The sequence below is a fragment of the Prunus dulcis genome, chromosome 3 (assembly GCF_902201215.1).
Source record: "Prunus dulcis chromosome 3, ALMONDv2, whole genome shotgun sequence".
In the NCBI taxonomy this organism is placed as follows: Eukaryota; Viridiplantae; Streptophyta; class Magnoliopsida; order Rosales; family Rosaceae; genus Prunus; species Prunus dulcis.
The window spans coordinates 2,324,830-2,341,932 of record NC_047652.1 but is presented as its reverse complement, the minus strand read 5'-3'; the positions used below and the strand labels follow the sequence as shown (position 1 = coordinate 2,341,932).

The window sequence follows — 17,103 nt, the reverse complement described above, 5'->3', positions numbered from 1 at the left end:
GCCAGAGTTGTGGTTGCCCCGATGAGAGCCAGAATTGTAGTTGCCCCGATTATTGCCATAGTTGCCCCGATTGTTGGAAAATTGATTGTTCCTGCCACGATTGGAATTATATCGAAAAGAGTTTTGAAGCGGTGGATGTTGAGCAGCAAATGCCTGAGGTGGTGTAGGAAGAAGAGGCGGTGAGACTTGGGCCGAGAGAGCATGAAACGGTTCAGTGGTTGCAGAGGAGGCAATTTTCTTCCTTCGAGTCATGGAAAGCTCCTTTGTGAGTAATAAACCATGTAATTCATCAAGAGATGTTGAAGAGAGACGGAGCATGATAGAATCAATGAAAGATTCAAACTCATCAGGAAGCCCAGCCAGTGTAGCAGCAATAAGATCGCGATCCGAAACCGAAGCTCCGACTGCAGTGAGGGAATCAGAGATTTCCTTGATCTGTTGCAGATAATCAGCCATTGTTTGGGAGCCTTTCTGAATACTCTGAAGACGAGAGCGAAGCTGATGAATATGAGCATCAGAAACACCACCAAAGCGCTGCTCAAGTTTGAGCCACAGATCTCTGGACGAAGAAACACCAACAGTAAACGGAATGACTTCCTCAGAGAGTGTTGAATTGAACCAGATGAGAAGATTCTGATCCTTCTCATACCAACTCTCGTAAGCAGGATTGAGTGATCGATCTGGTAAAAATGGCATCGGACAAGGCTCAGTGCCATCAATAAGGCCAAGAAGCTTGTAGCGACGAAGAATTGGGGCAAACAGAGCACACCAAGGCAGATAATTCGAACGCTTGAGCTTGATCGGCACCATGCTACCGATGTTTTGAATCGTAAGAGAAGTGTAGGATTGGAACGAATTAGGGTTTGAAGAGGAAGAATTGGGATTCTGAGTGGGGATAGACGGAATCAGAGAGGAGGATTCAAGAGGTGACGCCATCAGAGATGAAGGAGACAGAGAATCAAGAAAAAGAATAGTAACAGTCAATTGCTTACAGATCAGAGATCAAACCAGAGATCGGAGCACAGAAGCGGAAGAGACTAGGATCGAAAAGTGCCGTGAGGCAGTGGCGATTGATACCATGAAGAATACAAGAAACCAGAGAAACAAAGGAAAACAGAAGAATAGTTTTACTGAACAATCCTCTTCTCATTTACTTACTTTTCTCACTAAATTACATTTACATTTAAGGTGTATATATATAACCAAGGCTGTACTAACTTTCCCTAACAACCTGCTGTAACAAACATAACAGTGTAACAAACTAAATGAGCTGTCATGACTTGGCATCTTTATACTGAGCTGCAAGGAGCAGTCAATGAGTTATATTTCAGCTATGAAAAATGCTTTTGTTAATTTACTGCAGTTTTCTAACAAAACACATACCAAATTTTATTACATATTAATTCCCCCTGCAAGAGGAAGCACTAAAAAAGTTGTTCTAACCTAAAAATACTCTGTGTCTATTTCAAGTTTCAACCCAACACTACGACAAATGTATTTCTAAACACTCTAACCGAAAACGGTTATGTTATGGACACAAAAGGAAAAACACATTTAGAGTGGTATTTTTTATTTTCACCTATGAAATCTGGGATCAAACGACCATCAGAAAATCCTCCAGTTGGGTAATTAAAGAAAGTCGTCCCGTACAACAAGTAATAATTTGCTTGGGAATTTCCGTAAATTGGAGGCCCTATATTATCTGCACGGCTGATATTTCAATCCTTGACCTTACCTTTGTGAGGTGCAGAAATTAGACCCGACAATACTGCACACGACCCGTTAACATGACACGAATTCGCATCAAATTATCAATATTTGGGTTGAACTTAATGGGTCGGGTTGAAAACGAGTGAACCCATTAAGCTAACGAGTCGTGTCAGGTCAATTTGCGAATATTGCAGCAGTTGTGTTGATGTGGTTATTGTTCCCAGCATAAAATATTGTTCATTTGGCTGGTTAAGGTTATCTTGGCAAATCGTTGGAATAATAAGAAGGCTTGCACAAAAAATCAAGAAGTAGATCTGAAAGTTAAGAGTATTCCATGTTGGACTGAATAAAATAGAAGTTGGGGGTCTGGTTTTTAGAAATTACAGAGGTGTGTGATTTGCCCTTATGCATGCAAAGGTATGTGATTGAAAATTAACAAAAACATAATAAACTTGCACCTTGGATCATGTTTGCGTACTGGCATCATTAATCAACAACTCAACATCTGATCCATAAAAAAAAACTCATCCAAAAGAACATAATCTAATGATGATACCCGTGTCCGAAAATTTTAACGGCCTAAAGTTTTATATCAGCCTCGGCAGAAAACTAGTCTTGTTTAAACAAGTTGTTCGTAAAGAGATATATACACATGGTTGTAACCGATGACAGGAAAAAATTCCTCATCTCCTTATTATGCCATGGAATTGCAACCCATTGTCTCACCGAGAGATAATGTATTCGTAACCACAACATTAAATTCAAATTCTCAAATGACGAATATTGCAAAGGCAAATTTGATAATTATAATCATTAAAATAGTTCTGTAACAGAAAAGCTATTAAAATAGTAATTACACAAAAGAATGTCTCTTTATCATTTCAGTGTGCTACAAATTTGAATATAACAAATAAGAAATATTCATATCAACATAGAATTTAAATAAAATACAATAAATAGACAATTGAAACATATTTTATGATTTAAGGCTTAGGGTTTAGTCCGTTCCCCTCTACATAACCAAGACAGCAGCGAAAACCCCACTGGCAAGAGATCCGGCCACGGCCAACCTATTCGAAACGGCACCGCTAGGGGCCGGTGCAGGAGCATATCCAGACGAAGAGGGAGAAATCGCTGGAGAGGCCACAGGGGAAGACGAGGGAGGAGAAGGCGGAGAGTTGGCAGCTGGCTTGCTAGAAGGAGCAGCCTCCGTTGAAGTGCTCGATGGAGAGGGAGCGGTAGTTGGTGTAGTGCTCGATGGAGAAGGAGAGGCCGTAGGTGGGGTGCTCGAAGGAGAAGAAGAAGGTGGAGTGCTCACTGGAGAAGGAAAAGGTGGAGAGCTTGATGGGGAAGCAGAAGATGCAGCCTTAGGAGAGCTTGATGGAGAAGCAGAAGATGCTGCCTTAGGTGCATGGCTAGACGGAGAAGGAGCAGCTGATGTTGGAGTGCTCGATGGAGAAGCTGCATGGGACTTGGATGGTGACGATGCAGGGGATTGTGCCCTTGTTGAGGCCACCAACAGAGCAGCCATGATCACCAAAACCACGGCGCTGGAGCGAGCCATTGTAGAGAGGAGAATGTTAGGGTTTTTTTGTTTGTTTGTTTTTCTGAATTTGGCACTTCTCTCAAAAGGTAGAGAGAAGACCAAGAGGCAAATGATGGGTTGATGTCATTTGAGGAGAGAAAAGTTGCTTTTTATACAAGAAAAGTGAGGAATTTGGTTAACAGATCTTCGTTGGATTATGAGAAACTTGTTTGACCTCCGAATTTCAAGGGAGTTCTGGGCGGTGGAGATTCTCTCCTTTGATGTATATAAGGAATGTTTTTTTTGTTATTAGAAACCGTCACATGACACCGATAACGTAACTAAAATGGCACCATTGTCGCCAACTTGGGAAAAAATCTAAAATTATAATTTATTTTGCCCAACTATAGCAAACCACGTGTATGTTGATAATGATTTCCATTCCTAATTTTCCATGTGTTTACTTGCAATAAGGAATGAAAAAAATAAGTGGAGACCTCACCTCAAAATCTGTAATCACATCCCCTCAAAACGCTGGGGGACCTAGAAATTTTTTAGTGGAGATACAATTTTGAAAGGCTAAAAACTCTTTGTGGATTGAACTTCTAAGACTTTTTACTTAGATTGACCTTAAGTCCCTTCATGCATTCATATCATACATAAAAAATTGTTTTATGTAAAAATATGGACTAAGTATGAAAATGATTTTTTGAAATAATCATTTTCTCAATATAATTTTTGGTTATTCCTTACACATCAAATAAGAAAACTTAATTTTATGAGATTTTATTATGAAGTATATATTGACTTAATATGCCATCATTATCATATTTTGCACTAAAACCGATTTTCCATATTTTGATTTGGCAGGAATTTGATTTTCTAGTATTTTTATTTGAATCCAAATAGGGGGTACTTCCTTATTTACATGGTAAACTTAAGTAAATGGAGTAATATAAAAATAAATGAAAGTAAAAGGACAAAGACATTTACTTAAATGTTGAAAATGAAAATAAGGCAATCTGTGCACTGTGCAACTGTGCACTACCATCAACTGAGCAAAGGGGCAATTTGAAACACCCACAATGATTTTTCTAGCAAAAAAAGGTACAGCTGCACCTCCTTGCTCCTTAATAGGTTCGCCACTGCCTCAAAACCAGGAATTAGATCAACTAAGGGGTAGTCAACACGATTCCCATTCCTTTTTTCCCTTAATCACATCCCCTCAAATCTTATGGCACATTTACTTATAAGTAATGGAAATGAGAAGAAGGGGAATGATTTTCATTCTGAGCTTTCCATGCGTTTACTTACCCATAAGGAATCATTAAATATGCGGATCCTACTTAAAAATCATTAATCAAATACCCAAAAAAATAGGAATTGGATCAACTACCCTTCCTAGTTGATATGATTCCCATTCTTTATTTATACTATTCTATTTCTTCCCATACCATTGATGTTGAGTAGACATGCCCAATGTAATGGTCCTAAATTTCGAGAAATTTGTTAGTGTAAGGTTTGTGATGTTACCAATATTATACTAATATAATAGAAATTTTTTTTTTTTTGGACTAAAACCTAAATTTACTTTATAAATATATATACACATTAATACTATACAATAAAAAAGAATCACACGATACCATCACATGCAAAAATATTAATATCACTTAAAACAAGTACTTGTTCTTGTTTGATTATGCCAACATAATTAAGTTGCCTCATGGCTGGTAACCTATATATCATGGCCATTGGCCATGCACATGTCATGTCAACCCATGGCTTTAGACACTGCATGTATGTATGCTACATTATCTTCATGCATGATGCATGCAACCCGTTGTCTCAGCCATGTCGAAGGCAGCATATGCCCAGACGGGGTTGGCTGCCCCAGGAAATACATGGCGCTTGTGATATGCTAACAAATAATTGCTTGCCATGTTTAGTTTTTTATAGAAAACTTTCGTGAATATCTTTGCCTGTTAGCAGATGAAAAACCAAGAATAATGACACGAATTGATTTTTGTCTTTCATAACCTTCCCTTCTACAAACATACGGGTTTTGGAGAAAAAAGTAATTAACCTTGCTTTTAGTCAGACAGAAAAATAAAGGGAAAAATGAATTCATAAGCCAATACAAACAGGAGATGAATGTAAATAGACTACGTACATACCATGCATGTTGGTATCTGAAACATTCAGCCCTAATCATACCGGAGCTAGGATCAATTTACTATGTCCTCTATTGTCCTTTTATTGTATAAATTGGTTTTAAATTGAAAAACTCTACACGTTTAACATTATATAAAATAGTAATATTAATGCTATTTATATACACAATTACGATTGACTACATTAGCCGACCACCTTATGTGGTGGCTGATGTGATCATGTCATGTAGCCAATTGAAGTAGTAATTATATAAAGAAACGTCTCTTTATATTCTCTTATCAATCACACTGTGCTATAAATTTTCATATGCAGTATTAAATTAAATTAATATAATGAAGAGAGAATTTAAAGTTTGCCAAGTGCATTATTCCAAATCATAATTTAAGCATGTGTACAAACTCATTTCTGTATAATCAAATGTTCGACCCTAATGTGTTTGCAAAGTTTGCAAAGGGTCAAGCAGTGTTTTTTAAAATCCGTAGGCCACCATTGTAGTGCATTGTCCTCTACATAACCAAGACAGCAACGAAAGTCCCAACGGCCAAAGATCCAGCAACAGTGAACCTATTCAAATCGGCACCGCTGGGGCCAGGTACAGGAGTCTCAACAGAGACGTCGGAAGAGGGAGAAACCTCTGGAGAGATGACAGGGGAAGACGAGGGAGGAGAAGGGGCAGAGTCAGCAACGGGCTTGTTAGAAGGAGCTGCCTCCGGTGAAGTGCTCGATGGAGAGAGAGCGGTGGCTGGTGGAGTACTGGTCGATGAAGAAGGAGCGGCGGCAGGTGGAGTGGTGGAGTGCTCAATGGAGAAGGAGAAGATGCAGCCATTGGTGGAGTGCTCAATGGAGAAGGAGAAGATGCAGCCATTGGTGGAGTGCTCAATGGAGAAGGAGAAGATGCAGCCATTGGTGGAGAGCTCAATGGAGAAGGAGAAGATGCAGCCATTGGTGGAGTGCTCAATGGAGTGCTCAATGGAGAAGGAGAAGATGCAGCCATTGGTGGAGTGCTCAATAGAGAAGGAGAAGATGCAGCCATTGGTGGAGTGCTCGGTGGAGAAGGAACACTTGGAGGAGTGCTCGGTGGAGAAGGAACAGCTGTTGGTCGAGTGCTCAATGGAGAAGATGCAGCAGATGTGGACGGAGATGATGCAGGGGATTGGGCCCTTGTTGAGGCCACTAAGAGTGCAGCCATTAGAACCAGAACCACATGGATGGATGGAGCCATTGTAGAGAGGGGGAGAGCGAGAGGGAAGGTTAGGGTATAAGAGGGAGAGAGAGAGAAGGTTTAGGGTTTGAGAGGCAGAGAGGCGAAGGATGGGTTTAAGGAGAGAAGGGAGATGGATTTTTATAGAGGAACGTTTAGGAGACTTGGTTGACAGATCTTCGTTGGTTTCTGAGAAACTTCTTTGACCTTCCGAATCTCAAGGGATTTATTTGGAGATTGTGGAGAAAATACTTGGGTGTGCCGGTACTCTACACCTATCTCTCTCATCACATGTATCAATTAGTAGAAAATCGGTATACATAACCGAGATAGGTAAGTTTTTCTAAAAATCGTTTTAACAACTCTAGCAAAGCACGGTTTGTGTCTTGGGAGGATGGTTTTGGCAGTTGGAGAGGCCGATCAATATTCTGAGAATGCTTTGGCCAACACAAAAATTTGATTTCTTGTTATGTATCCATAATACATTACACGACTGCATAATTAAAGGATCTATAATATGAGTTGTCCAAAGAATAACTAATAATCAGTTGAGAAAAGAAATCAATCCTATTAATCAATGTGCTTAACAAACGAACCAAATTTAAATAGATCATTAATTTATGGCCAATTACCCACCAACATCGTCTATAGGTTGATAAATTGATTATGTACAACATAAGTTGCCTTCCTTCCTTTTTGTGGCTTTGCCTAGACAAGTAACTACCATGTACGTATGTGAGTCGGCAGCGTGATGGCCAGATCGTTTTATGGTGTTATCAATCCACTCATGTTATAATACGTCTATTATGTATATGTATACTTAAGTTCATTAAATATCAATCACATGGTTTGCTAATTGAATGAGTAACACTATGTGATAGTGTGAACATCACCCCCAAAATTCTTAAAGAGGGATTTCTTCCTATATCGAGACCATGTCCATGAATTTTGCATTCATATTAATTAGTACGTATGTTGAGAGATCTAAACTCAAGAGAAATAAATTGTCCCTCCCTTTAAACTCAAGAAGCATAAAGCTCTATTTTACTACTTTTTGTTTAAGCAGAAATAAATATAATCCAGCTTCAAAGTCTATATCAAGGAATATCAAGAAATTATAAAACAGAAGAAAAAGATGATTATTATATACTTTCATTAGGGATCCATAAAGTTCCTTAGAAATTTATTCTAGTAATTCATCATTCATCTATATATGGTTGTAGAAATTCTTCTTGTCTTGTACAATCACTCTTGACTCATGTATTAATGTGTTGGGGTTTCCTTGGAGAAGAATAATCTACCCCAATCTCATCTTCGCCACCTGAGTTATGCATCGGAGGGGGTTGGCGTGGAGGATGTGTCCTTGGAGGAGCATAATCCACTCTGAACTCATCATCTTCATCATCTGGGTTATGCATTAATATTGGAGGGTGCTGGACTGGAGGATGTGTACTTGGAGGAGTATAGTCTACCCCAAACTCTTCTCCTTGGTCCTGTGTTTGACAATATTAATTCACATTTTTTAAACCTTAATTCAACTTACTTTTTTATATACCCACATGGATGTCATGTTGGCCAGTTGCTGAAGATCCTTCTGGTGCCCCTGCAGGGCGAATTATTCCTTGGGAAAAGAAAAAAAAAACGATTTAGTAAAAAAAAAAACAAAAAAACAAATATAAGACTATATATTTCATTTAGACCCAAAACAGAAAAAAAGAGATCTATTTTCATGACCATATCTTACCTTCAACATTATGGAGGTGAAGGAACAAGAGAACAAGGAAGAAAAATATGCAACAGGTTGTCTGAGAAATTGAGTTTCTCATGTCAGCCTCAGGCCTCACCAACCTTAGAATTTGTCAATCTAATAAGGTTTTGAGATGTATATAAGTATAGAAAATTCAAGTGAAGACGAAGGCGATTTTTGGCATGTATATATATATACACACACACGTATGTATGCGTGCATGCATATGGGACATCCATTGGAATCCAAGGGAAGCTAGGCAATTGACTACGCAAAAAGACCCTCCCATTTATGTTTCTTTGAATTAATTGGATTCAACCAATACTTGTATGGGCAGTTGAGTTACTTATGAATGTTATGGCCATGCAAAAACCATCACTGGGTCGGTGACAAAAATAAACTTCTGAATGGGACATCAGAACAAGATATAGAATAAAAATCAATGGTCTTGATTTTTCTATATATCTGGGCTGTATGCACAAGGGAACTAATAATTAGATACGATTAGCTAGTTAGCTAATTAGTGACCAGAAATGGAAATGGTGGATGCGTATTATCTTTTTTTTTTTTTTTTTTTTCCACACACGCTATATGGATGGTATGACTCAAACTCAAAAACCTTGCCTAAGAAGCAATTGCGTATTATCAAAGTTGAAGGACAATATTGTATCTTTACGTGAGCCGGTGAACAAAGAAAGTTAGGCCGCTAGGCCTTTGGGTTTAGGTTTAGGAGAGGAGCTAGTGTGGTTTTGGCTAATTAATTTGAACAACAGCCAGATCACAGATGTATTGCAAAATTTAATTTCATTGTCTCTAGGGAAGGTGATTATCAAATAAATAGATTCTCTAAAAAAAAAATTAGGTACATTATTTAGAGAAAAAATTAAAAAAATTCATAAAACAAAAAATAAATGGATTATCAAATAATTTTTCATAAAACAAGTAATAGGTACATTATTTAGAGAAAAAAATAGATACAAAATTTAGCCAAAAAATGGGTTCATTATACTAAGTAAATTGTTTTACTAGGTACATTATTAGAGAAAAAAAATATAGGTACATTATTTGGAGAGAAAAAATAGGTTCATTTAAAAAAAATTGTTTTCATAAAACAAACAATAAAAAGATGATCAAATTATTTGAGAAAAAATAGGTACATTATTTAAAGAAAAAATAGGTTCATTTAAAAAAAAATGTTTTTCAAAAAACAAACAATAAATAGATTATCAAATTATTTTTCAACATAATTAGAATGTACACTATTATTCATAAAACTATAATAAAATAGATTACTAGTTGTATAATTCATAAAAGGAAAACAACATAATTTTTTTATTAAATAAACCAAAATGTTAATCATCTACAAATTACTAATACGTTAATGTTGAATTTAATATTTAATTTCAAATAAGTTTCTAAATTAATTCCAAAATCCATTACAACTATTTGGAGATCTTTCCAAATTGAATGTGTGTCATTAGTTACAACCCCATAACACATTAACTTATAAATAGGGGTAGTTTTGGAATCCAAAAAATATAATAAATCATATTTTAAGTTGTATTAGGTAACTAGCTTAGTTGGATCCTAGTTATCGAGTATTATTTTTTTAAAAATGGCTATTTTAAATAGAAAAATAAAGGGAAGGGTTGTAGGTGATTTAAAATGAATTTTATGGGTCTAAACTCAATTTACTATTAAATTTAATACAAATAAGCAAATTTAATTTGTATAAATTTGAATATAACAAACAACAAATATCACGTAAAGTAATAATGACTTGTCTTGAAAATCCGTAGGCCACCATAACAGAGTTATAGTTTGATTGTGCTCTACATAACCAAAATAGCAGCGAAAACCCCAGCTGCTACAGATCCGGTGACTGCAAACCTATTCAAAGCGGCACTGCTAGGGCCGGGTGCGGGAGCCTCTCGTGAAGAGGGAGAAATCTCCGGAGAAATGACAGAGGAAGATGAGGGAGGAGAAGGCGGGGAGTCGGCAGTGGGCTCCCTAGCAGCCGGTGAAGTGGTGGATGGAGAGGGAGCGGCAGCCTTAGGTGGAGTGCTCGATGGAGAAGGAGAAGACGCAGCCTTAGGTGGAGGGCTCGATGGAGAAGGAGCAGCTGATGTTGTGGTGCTTGATGGAGAAGCTGCAGGTGACTTGGTTGGTGAAGATGTAGGGGATTGTGCCCTTGTTGAGGCCACCAAAAGAGCAGCCATCAGAACAAGAACCGCGTTGGTGGACTGAGCCATTGTAGAGAGAGAGAAGGGTTTTTCTTTTTTTGTTTTGATCGAAAGAGAGAGAGAGAGAGAGAAGGTTTAGGGTTTGAAAAGTTGAAAGGCAAAGGATGGGTTTAAGGAGAGAAGGGAGAGGGATTTTTATATAGGAACGTTGAGGAGACTTTTTTTTTTTGGACGAACGTTGAGGAGAGACTTGGTTAACAGATCTTGGTTGGTTTCTAAGAAAATTCGTTGACCTCCTGATTTGAAGGGACATGGGGTGGTGGAGATTTTCTCCTTTGATAAAAGGAAAGTTTTTCCAATTGGAATTTGTTAGAAATTGTGAAGAACTTAGGTGTCCTGGTTGTATATAGACAAGAAGATGTTTAACATGAAAAACGCGGTTTGTGCATATATGGAGAATGAAAATGTCTTAATTTCCTCCTCAAATGCACCAATTAAACTAACAAGATATAGTAGTGCATAAATAAGAGGAATTTGATACACCTTCAAGAGGTTTCAGATCACATTAATTGCACATTACACGACTATTTCTGTATAAATAAAGGATCTAATTAGGGTTGATCAAAAGTACAGCCAAGGGCGAAGAAAGACAAGTATAATACAGAAAACATCAAACACACATGTATTTAAGCTGTGAATACATAAATACAACAACGATATCGAGCTTTTATTTGTTCTTTGAAACAGAAAATGTGTCTGCAAAATGCTGAATTGCTTATGGAGTCTAAACTTCAAATATCTCCTTCAAATCATGGCTCCACCATAGCTTGGACACTTGCGGGTAAGCCCTTTCAGTAACATTGTCGCATAGTTGATACTCCGTGGCACATCTCTTCCCTCCACAGCTCATAATTCCTCTATACAGGCCACTCTTCCTTCCTTGAAACATTCTAGTGTAAATATATAAGGTATATGTGTAATGTTGAAAATAAAAGGCTCCATTTGTAAATTTCAAGACGTGGATCGGTTTGTCCACTTTTTTGGGCCAGGGACTGTTTGTTCTTTGAGCCTTTTATTTGGACTACTCTATCAACACTCTCTGGACTGTTTGTTCTGAGATTCAGCCCTGCGTCACTTCGATTATGTTATTGGGGTATTCTCTTCTCTTCTTTTTAATTGTGTTTTCTTTCTCCCCGTCATGGGTTGTCTCTGGCATCTTGAGTTTCATTTCCTTTTTCATGGGTTGTCTCTCGTATCTTGTGTTCTCTCTCCCTCTCTTGACTACTTTCTCCTTTTGATGGGTGTTACCTTTTCTCCTCTATTTTTGTCTCTCCTTTTTTCATCTTTATTTTTAAAGGATTTTATCTCTATCTGTTTTCCCACTCTCTTTTCCTTTCTCTATCTCACTTGGTTTCCTCCTTTGTTTCTTATTATTGTTTTTGGGGTCAATCATCCCTCTTTATTTTAATCTCTATGGGGCCTCTATCCTTTTGTCATGATCTTTTCTTTAGAATTTTTAACTATAGACGTCCTTGAACTTTGCCCCCAGTTGCAATTGGGTTCGTGAACTTTTTTTGAGGCAATTACATCCTTTAACTTCACAAGTTGTTCCAATTAGGTCATGCCATTCAAGTCTGTTAATTTCTCTATCAAAATGAGGGGTAAAAGCGTCCTTTTGAGCTGTAGAGGTAATTGTTTTAAGGATTTTCAACTGTAGACGTCCCTGAACTTTGCTCCCAGTTGCAATTGGGTCTATGAACTTTTTTATTTGGAAGCAATTACATCCTTTAACTCGACAAGTAGTTCCAATTGAGTCTTTTTGTAATAGAATCTCTCTCTCTCTCTCTCTCTCTCTCTCTCTCTCTCTCTCTCTCTTTTTCAGCACTCCCTCTCTGTCTCTCCCTCTCTCTCGCAGCTCATTCTCCCTCTTCCTTAGCCCACCCCCTCAAAACCCAGATCCCAACCCAACCTGCAACCCATCCCCCATCTCCTAACCCGTAGAACCCAGAACGCCACCGCAGCCGCCAGCTACGCCACGATGTTGGTCGACGTGGCCAAATCCAACAACACCTTTGAAACCACTGTCGCTGGCGTGGAGAAGATTGAGAAGTTCTTCGGCGAGCTATCGGTCTTCAACTTCTTCATCAAACCTGTCTTTTGTGGTTTCACAAATTTTAGCTCTTTTACTCTTTATTTGTTTTCAATTTCACATCACTGTCCAAGCTTGGTGGCTGGGTTCACAATGAGATATGGCAACTCTGGGTCGAAGCTGCGTGAAGAAGCGGCTTAAAGAGACTACGCTTTCCCCCTATTCCCAATCCCAAATTGGATTTTGTCTCAAAACGACGAAAACTCCAATATACCCCTCACAACAAGAGCACGTGCCATTCACACGATCAAACTCGACGGACTCTATTATGACAGGACTCAATTGGAACTACTTGTTGAGTTAAAGGATGTAATTGCCTAAAAAAAAAGTTCACATACCCAATTGCAATTGGGAGCAAAGTTCAGGGACTTCTACAGTTAAAAACTCTTAAAACAATTACCTCTACAGCTCAAAAGGACGCTTTTACCCCTCATTTTGATGGACAAATTGATCGACTTGGATGGCAGGACCCAATTGGAACAACTTGTGAAGTTAAAAGATGTAATTGCTTAAAAAAAAAGTTCACGGACCCAATTGCAACTGGGGGCAAAGTTTAGGGACGTCTACAGTTAAAAACCCTTTTCTTTATTACTTCTCTATTTCCCCGTGGTTTCTCTTGCCCATACCTTATTGTTTCCATGGTGCTTTGAAATTCAAACTTGCCCATGGTCCTGTTTTCTTTTCTCTGTGTCACAAAGTTGGTTTCACCTCCTATCTTCTACTGGTGTGATGCACTCTTAACCCCTTTATTCCCTTCAAATATTCTTTCTGTTCTCTTTGCACACATCCCTTTCTGCTTTCCATGTGATGAATTTTCTTTTGTTTCCATTCCTCATCTTTATTATATTTATATAAAAAAAGAAGGCATTTGTCTGAATTATTTTTCTTTCTCATTCCTCTTTACAACATTGTCTATTTCTTTTTATCCTACCTAGAGGGTGATTCCTAGGTAGCGTTATGTTTCTCAGGTGCCCAGTGTTGTTTCCTAGGTACATTTGACTTGTATGTCAGCCCGTCATTTTATTCCTTCCTTCCATGAGCCCATGCTCTCCTTCGCTTGCTGCCTTTTAATGGGTGTTATGTTTACTTTGTTTCTCTCATGCCGCTATTACAACTATGGAGATTGGAGTTCTTCTTTTTAGTTCCCCTTATTGGACTACTACAGCTGACTACTTACTGGACTACTACAGCTGACTACTGCCGCAATCTCCATCACCATGTAGTTTCTTCATTCAAATCTTGTTACGCTGTGCGCGTTCGATTTGCAGGGGAGTATTAGAGAGTTACAATACTATTTCAGTTACAATAGTTAATCATACTAATGATAGAAAATGGTCAGTTGTCAGTTACATTGTTATTAGGCCGTAACTCCATATTTATGTTTAGGGTTATCTACTGTAGATGTCCCTGAACTTGGCCCCCAGTTGCAATTGGTAAAAAAATGTGTATTTTACCAAGTTTTTAGGACTTGTACGAAAAACGAAAGCATTACTAAAAAATACATACATAAGTGTATAATACGAGTATTAAACAGAAAATGCTAAATTCTTTACAGAGGTAATAACTTTGGAAAAGTAAAAAATCAAAAGAAGACAATAGAGACTCAGGTAATGGCCAAATAGTAATGGATAATGCTCTAACATACTTTTATCGATAAATGGAAATCAGTAAAAAAATATTGCAAAAAAAAGAAAAAGAAAAAATATGCCAGTATAGCCATGCGGCTATACTATATATTATTAAAAAAAGGCCAAAATGGCTATACGAGCTTTACATTTCCTTCCCTGCCTGGCTCGCTTCACTGAATCACTTCCCAATCCCATCAAAGTCTTCTAGTTCAAGGCCAACAAAGAGGTGGGCAATTCCTCATTTGAGCTCTCATGGCGCCACCCAAGAAATAAAAAAAAAAGCAAGAAAGACAGGAAATTGAAGAAAAAATTAAGCTTGGTTCCAGTCGAGCCTAAAGCTACAGACTGACTGGTGGGATAGTTTCTTCAACCCAAGGTTTTTCTTTTCACTAAGCTCAATCTCCAATTACTCTGCTTCCTGCTTTTTAGTGGAATGCATTCAGATTACTTGTAGTTTTAACTAAATTATCTTTATATTTTGCTTATTTTGGAAAATCTATGATGCACAGAAATCTAGAACAGGTGGTGGATTTTGTTCTGTAATGTTAAATGCGATAATGATGTTCATAATTAGAGCTCAAAACCTCTAAACTGTGCTTTTGTTCAGTTAGGCTGTTGGAAAAATCGGCCTAGGCGCTAGGCGGGTCCTTTTATTTATTTTACATTTTTTTTCTGACTTTAGCTCAATTATGAAATTGCTTCAATTTTTGATGGCCGCTATACAAAAACTGGCTTTTGATTATGTGTTTTGCATCCGAAAAGAGATAGATGTGGTCGAAAAGTTATTACTAGAGGGAGAAATAGAGATTTTAGTCTGTAAAAGTAGTATATAATTGTTAGGAATCTGGTTTGGCCTAAGTTGGATGAGTAGTTGGAAATCCTCATTGAATCAGACTTGGGGAATGTACAGGCACAGAAACACATAGTCGGGCTTTGCTGCTTGTTATGTGGAAGCAAGTTTTTCTGTCTTCCTATTTCCCTTTTTGTAGATTTTTTTAAAACCTTTTTTCGAGTTGATTTCTGTTTTGAAGTTTCCATGATAACTTAACTTTATTTTGTTTTGGTGATGTAATTCATCTGTGCAGATTCTTCACTATCCAATGATGAGGAGGAAGGTTTTAAGTATTTCTTTGGGGTCTCAAAGAAGACTTTTGACTATATCTGTTCCCTTATAAGAGAAGGCCTTCTGTCGAGGCCGCCGTCAGGTCTCATCAACATAGAAGGCTTCTTAGTGTTGAGAAACAGGTTGCAATCGCCCTGAGAAGGCTGGCATCCGGTGAGTCTCAAGTCTCAGTGGGAGCTGCCTTCGGGGTAGGCCAGTCCACAGTTTCTCAGGTGACTTGGAGATTCATTGAAGCATTGGAAGAACGTGCCAAGCACCATCTCAAGTGGCCTGATTCCAACAGAATGGAACAAATAAAGTCCAAACTTGAAGAAGCCTTTGGATTGCCCAATTGTTGTGGAGCCATAGATGGTACACACATCATTATGACCCTTCCTACTGTTCAAACATCAGACGATTGTTGTGACCTGGAGGACAACTACAGCATGCTCTTGCTGCAGGGAATTGTTGACCATGAGTTGAGGTTTCTTGACATTGTAAGTGGTTGGCCTGGGGGGCATGACGGTGGCATGACGGTGTCTAGACTTTTGAAATGTTCAGGATTTTTCAAGCTCTGTGAAGGTGGACAGCGTTTGAATGAAAATGTTAGAACTTTATCTAGAGGAGTAGAGATTAGAGAATACTTAGTTGGTGGGGTTGGCTATCCTCTGCTTCCATTTCCGCTTTCAATGCCGCGCATAGGGCTGCAAGGTCACTTGCAGTAACGGCATTCTTGTAGTTAAAGGGCACTTGGAGAATCCTTAACAAGGTCATGTGGAGACCCGATAAGCAGAAACATCTGAGCATCATCTTGGTAAGTTGTTTACTTCATAATATAAGAATTGACAGTGGAGATATATTACAACCAGATGTTGCTTTATCTGGTCATCATGACTCGGATGGCGAACAATGCTGTAGGCAAGTTGATCCGTTGGGGAGGACTATGAGGGATATCCTAGTGAAACACTTGCTGCACAGCAAGCAGACCGCTGAACCGAAGTGATTCTTGTTCTGCCAATCTGGTTTAAATGAGTTGGAAGTTTGGAACGGTTTCAATCTGTAAAATTTTTTGCTTCCACAATTTCACCGGCACCAGCCATACACGACATGAAATGCTGAATTGCTTCTCTTATTCACATTGACTTGCATAAAAGAAATGTATGTATGTTTTTGACACTCTGAATCAGCCATCTTTGTATGGCGGCTTAGAAAGTAGAATGCAAGCTCATTTTGTCAGAGTCTACGGAACTTGTAACACCAAAGATATCCCACAAAAATAAAACATTTTTATTTTAAGCTGCGGCATACAACTCGCTACTAACAAAAAGTAAGACAAGCAGCAATATATATGTAAAAGAAAAATAATATTATTATGAAAAAAAATTAAAAAAATTCCTTTGCTTTGATTAGAAGATGGGGCCTGGCATTTACAGCAGGATCTCAAAACTAAGCAAGACCCAATACTCCTCTCTATAAAATATGCAAAACAAGTAGAGCTCTCTAAAAAGAAAAAACTTAGGACAATGAGACAAAACTAATGCCTCATCAATACTTTAAAACTATGGGACCATGAAATTCCATTGCTTCAATCTCCCTTGGTTGGGGGCTGTATGCATGCACAGAAGGGCGCTTTCTTGCGTTTCTGGCTGGTTCTATTGCCACCATAGCTATAGAGTCCCTCAG

At 38.2% G+C, this 17,103-nt stretch overlaps 1 protein-coding gene, 1 long non-coding RNA gene and 1 pseudogene across 2 annotated transcripts; 1 reads left to right on the top strand and 2 right to left on the bottom strand.

The window, feature by feature from the left end:
* Positions 1-2,628: 2,628 nt before the first annotated feature.
* Positions 2,629-3,372, bottom strand: LOC117622624 (vegetative cell wall protein gp1-like). Its single transcript, XM_034353370.1, has one exon. It carries the CDS (start codon positions 3,272-3,274, stop codon positions 2,723-2,725), a length of 552 nt encoding a protein of 183 aa, XP_034209261.1. The 5' UTR covers positions 3,275-3,372; the 3' UTR covers positions 2,629-2,722.
* A 4,674-nt stretch (positions 3,373-8,046) lies between these two features.
* On the bottom strand, positions 8,047-8,510 carry LOC117620700. The gene is made up of 3 exons (XR_004584836.1): positions 8,356-8,510; positions 8,171-8,232; positions 8,047-8,104 (listed from the first exon to the last, which is right to left on the bottom strand). It is a non-coding gene; the product is annotated as an uncharacterized LOC117620700 (long non-coding RNA).
* Positions 8,511-10,317: 1,807 nt separating this feature from the next.
* On the top strand, positions 10,318-16,661 carry LOC117620933 (annotated as a pseudogene).
* Positions 16,662-17,103: the final 442 nt, after the last annotated feature.